This window comes from Nanorana parkeri, unplaced genomic scaffold (assembly GCF_000935625.1).
Source record: "Nanorana parkeri isolate BGI_ZX_2015 unplaced genomic scaffold, ASM93562v1 scaffold462, whole genome shotgun sequence".
Taxonomy (NCBI): Eukaryota; Metazoa; Chordata; class Amphibia; order Anura; family Dicroglossidae; genus Nanorana; species Nanorana parkeri.
Genome location: NW_017306730.1, coordinates 579,013 through 584,238, shown reverse-complemented (window position 1 = coordinate 584,238; position 5,226 = coordinate 579,013). Strand labels below are relative to the sequence as shown.

General features: G+C 37.6%; 1 protein-coding gene across 2 annotated transcripts in view; it reads left to right on the top strand.

The window, feature by feature from the left end:
- The first annotated feature begins 3,216 nt into the window (after positions 1–3,216).
- Positions 3,217–5,226, top strand: part of MCTP1 (multiple C2 and transmembrane domain containing 1) — a 339,981-nt gene continuing 337,971 nt past the window's right edge. For both annotated transcript variants that reach the window (XM_018560532.1, XM_018560531.1), the window contains exon 1: positions 3,217–3,325. In XM_018560532.1, the coding sequence (XP_018416034.1) occupies positions 3,223–3,325 (103 nt within the window). In that variant the 5' untranslated portion in view covers positions 3,217–3,222. The remainder of the gene's footprint in view (positions 3,326–5,226) is intronic.

The following is a 5,226-nucleotide window of genomic DNA, read 5'->3' as shown; positions in this document are numbered from 1 at the left end:
CCCAAGGTTGTGGTCCTGGGGAAAGAAAAATTGGAAAACTTTTTTTTGGGGGGGGGGGGGGCTACGTCTTACAGTGTTCTACAATGAAATACTGTGTAAGCTCTGTGACAGCGCTAGGGACTGGGTATTGCCCACTTGGAACCTAGTGCTGCATTGTAGGAAAAGAGCAGAGAATCCAATGCTCCTTCAATTTAGGAAGCACCAAGGCTGTGATAGTTAAAACTTGCAGGATAAATATCTACAGTGGAGGGGACAGGCTACCTGAAAGGGCAGGTAGCCTGTCCAGTCCGAATGTCCAGTCCATTTACCTCAATCTTAATTTTCTTTTAATAATCTAATTCTGAATCCATACAATAGGGTCTATTTATAAACAATTCTCAGAGCTATTCGTCCTTTGGAAGGTAAAAATGAATATCCTCAGTATATTTATTTTCAAGTTGAATGTAATATTTAAGAAAATAACTGATTTTGGTCACTAGATGGAGCTGAGGAGCATAGGAAAGAAGTATTTTTCCTGTGCTCTTCAGCTCCATCTATTGACTATAATGTGATATTTTCCAAATATTACATTCAATCTGAAAAGAAAATATGCTAAGAACATTCATTTTTGCTAAGAATGAACCTTCACAGAGTGGACAGCTCTGTGTATTGCACATAAATAAACCCCTAAGTGTTTCTAGGTGGATATGCTTCCTTAGCTCACACGAGTCTCGCCCGCAATTTCTTCTCTCTCTTTCTTTGCTACTGATAGAAAGGAGCCTCTAGTGCACATGTGTCAAACTCAAGGCCCAGGGGCTGAATCCGGCGCACCAGGCCATTTCCTAGACTTATACTTTCAGATCTAGGAATTAAGTTATTACTAAAACCAGTGATAATCGAATGCAGAGGCAATTATTATAAAGATTAGATACATTTATAAAGTCTTACAGGCCCTTTGAGGGCAACCATAATGTTGATGCGGCCCATGATTAAATTGAGGGACTGGCAATACCTGACCTGCTACTTCATATGCTGTGGTACTTGGTGTTTCTAGAACACAAAATGAACAGAAACAAAGATTTATGGAGCAGGATATTTTGGTACAATACAGCTATTCCAGGATGAAAGTCCTGATCAGACACCCCATGGTCTCTATGCATTTCAGTGCATCATTTTTAATTTACAAGTTTGAAGTGGACCTTTAAAATACTGAAAGACAGTAATATCTGGCAAGCTTTTCTTTTTATTGGTAATAAAAGGTAATAAAAGCATAAGAGTAGAACATTTATATACATAATGGGAAAGCGTATTCGTTTTCCTATAATAGATCACAGTAATAAACAAGGTTTATAAGGCTGAGGAATGAAATAATAAAATGCAAGCTGTGACACAATTTCACTCAAATATTGCATATCTAAACTCATCTGTCCAGGTTTTTATAGCACATGTTCAGTTAGCAGAACACTTGTTTTCATCATCCATAAATCTTTATTTAAGATCAATGTGTGATAATGTTCGTTATTACTCTATTGATTATTTTCTTTGATGAATACTATAGAAGAAGTTGTCCTAGCATGTTCCGTGATTTCTTATATGGAATCTATATTGTAAAATGTCAAACATTTTGTTCACATCAGACAATGAAATGACAGACGTGTTACAAATAAACAGTTTTTTCCTGAGCACAGCTGTCTGACCCTGAAGAGTTTAATACTTTCTAATTAAGCAGTTCGGCAGTTCCATCAATATGTCCCTGAACTGTTTAAGATAATTAAAACTGTTAATGGTGCTGCTCACTAATATTCTTGAGGAATAACTACTGTCAAACTTTCATTTTATGGCTTTCAAAGGACCAAACATTGATTGGATATAGATGCTAAAATGATAGGAATATCTACATACGACAGAAAATCCTGGAAAGAAAACTCTGAACAATATTCCAAGAGCTTAAATATTGTTTTTCTGCCCTATCTTAGCTGCATTACGTTTGTTTCGGGACTTCTTTCTGTATGCAGCCTGGAATAAATGGCTCTGTAATATTAGGCTATATTTTGCATTATAGGCCAGCAATTGCACCTGGCCAAAGGGTTGAAAAGCAATGATTTGCATGGTGTTTTTTTTTTACAAGTGCAATTCATTTTTGAACATTTGCATGTAATACTGAATTATGATTACTAAATAGAGCTAAAGGAGCATAGGAAATAAGTATTTATTTAATATGATCATCAGCACCATCCAGTGGCCATAATGTAGTATTGCATCATAAAGAAACTAAAGAACATTTGTTTTGGCATATAGCCGCACAGAGTGACCATTCAGATATTCTCGGGGGGTGAAGTGCCCTGTGGATAGCTTCTAAATAGAACCCATATTATAATCAGAAGTCTTAATCTGTGTGGGTCAATGACCTGAAAGAACTAAGGGCCCTAGACCAGAGTGACAGCCAGGCAAATAAAGTTTGTAATAGCAGACTCTGAAAAGCTCTAGAAAATATTTCCTTTAAGCCAGTGTTTGTGACAGTCCAGCGCATTTTCCGAAAAATGGCCCTTTTTTCTGTTGACATTTCTACAAATTGAAAATTCTCAATTTTGTTCATCCATAATGCAAATGACACAACTGTGCATACACATGGGAAAGTCTCCTAGTGCCCTGAACGGTTCTTCTGGAGAAAGAGTTCCCTTCCTGAGAACTAACAGCACTGGACTGCCTTAGTCTGGTCCAAGTGGAAGTGTGTAGCATTGTAGGAATCTAATATAGAGGTAGATTTGAGACACTTATATCAGGAGTGTTTTTTTTTAGCATGTTAATTTTTATTGTGGAAAGAGCAATACAGATATGAACAAATATTGACATGCATTGTACTTGTATATCAGGTAGTAGTATGCAGACTGCAATCTAGACATGCAATGTGGGATATGTCCCAGTAACAAAAGTGACAAACTAGATCACAATAGTGAACAAATATTTCAGTAATAATACGTTAAGTGCATGAAGAACGATAACAACAAACAGTCACACTATAGCCATGAGGGTCGATTTCGTGGGTATATCAGGAGTGTTTCAAATTAATTTTTTAATTGATATATATCTGGATTAAAGGGTGTATTTCTATACTAGCCTGGAGTTCAGCTCTATAGCAGGGAGGTACAGAGAAATCATGCTGAGGGTCTGGCTTAGAAAAAATACAAAATATAATTAAACAAAATAACATTTTTTTTTTCTTGTTTTCAGAAAATTACCAATATGGTGAACAGTAATGCAGAAGTTTCACTCGCTAATCTCGGGATGTACCTATTGGATGTTACATTAAAGAGAGGAACTAACTTAGCAGCTCGCGATCGAGGAGGTATAGTACCAAGTTTCTGTATTAATCAGAAAAAATATTTTTTTTAAAGTAGATTTTAATAAAAGTTTGGATACAAAACCTTTATTAAAGTGACACTAAAATCTGGAGTTAAACCTTAAAAATGCATTCATGTACCGTCCTTAACTATTAACAAAAATGTAGCTTATTTGTGTATCACTCAACTGTAGATCCTCAAATCATCTCTGAATTCATGCTGACACTGTCCTTCCTTCTGGAGGGTGGCTACTTTTATTCCCCATGGTCCCTGTTTGTGTTGTAAAGTAGTCACCGCTCCAAGCTCACTTCCATGATGGATTACAATCTGATGTTTAGTTTATTCATTTGTTTGAGACTGTAGTCTATCATGGGAGGGAGCTTGGAGTGGTGGCTATTATACCACATCCACAGGGACCATGGGGAACAAAAGTAACCACCCTCCAAAAGAAAGGACAGTATCAGCACCAATTCAGAGATCATTTGAGCTGAGAGTGATACACAAATAGGATACATTTGTGTTAATAGTTAAGGTAAGCTAAGATTTAACTCCTGAGTTTAGTGTCACTTTCAGCATTTTGGAGTACAGTAGGCAAATGTTGGGACTTGATTATTATGTGTCTGCTTTGAGGAAATTGGGGAGTTCCAAAAACTATACAGGAACTAAGGGGACTTTAGGGGGACCTAGCAGCAGCTAGATTTTGTATTAACCTTCCTCACTGTTGATTTATTGTAGTCTGCATCTCCACTGGATGCTCACTTTCTGTCCTGGAAATTTTCCAAAGGGAGACAAAAAAGACAATAAAAATTAAAAAGGTTTTAACTCTTCCCCACTCTTTCAAAAACAACTAAACTTATGGCTACTACAGTTCTATCTAAAAGGTTGAGTTCCTCTTCTGCATTATTCAGCACACGCAGACAAGGGGCCTCAGTAGGCTAAAATCAATGTGCAGTTTATCAAAATCTTGTTTAATGCAAATGACAAAGCTGTAGGCCCTTTCGGGCACCCCTAAAGCCTGGCCATAGTCTTTTTCCTGGCACCCAGGCACTCACCCCCAGCGTCACAAGGACAAGTGCACTTCCATGATCAAAAGCCATGTATGTGCAGTGCACTCTCTCTTCCCCTATGCCAGTTTTCAATTGCAAGGGACATCTGTGTGAAATGTGTTTTCATGGTTTTTTTTACACGTGAGTCCTAAACAAGGATGGTAACTGCAGTAAACATTCCCAAAAATATCCGCATATCCTGTATTGTAAGCTGCATCGGGACAGGCACTGATGTGAATGTTGCCATTTTCTGTGTACAATGTTGCATAATATGTTTGTGCTACGTATGGAAATGATAGTAGCTTTAATTGATACTGTGGAAGCTATGAAATATACAGTTGTCCTTTGTCAATCTTGTTTTTAATCCACTGATGTTTCAGCTACTGAGATCATTTTACAAGTTACCTATAGTGAAGAAACATAGCCAGTATACCTGATATCTCTGTCTAAAAATCATGTCTGTTGTCTAAATGTCATGTCTGTATACCTGAAGGCAATCTTTATATTGTATATAGCAGTACCGTGTTAGCCATCGATTATGGAGCAAAATTAAATACAACCATTAATAAAATTAGGGATGCACCAATTTTTCAGTATCCAGTACGAGTACCGATATTTATATTACGGTACTCACTGATACCGAGTACCGATACCAGTACTTCCGCTAGCATGGAGCCAACTTCCTGGCCAATCAGGAAGCCGGGTGGTGTCTTGTTACACGCCACCCGGCTTCTTGATTCCCCCGGGAAGCCGGCTCCATGCTGTTTGGTCAGCTCCATGTTGAGTGGAAGCCATTACTTGTGAAAGAAGGGGGACTTCAAAACTTTGTTGTTTCATATGTGCCAATATGTAACCTTCTT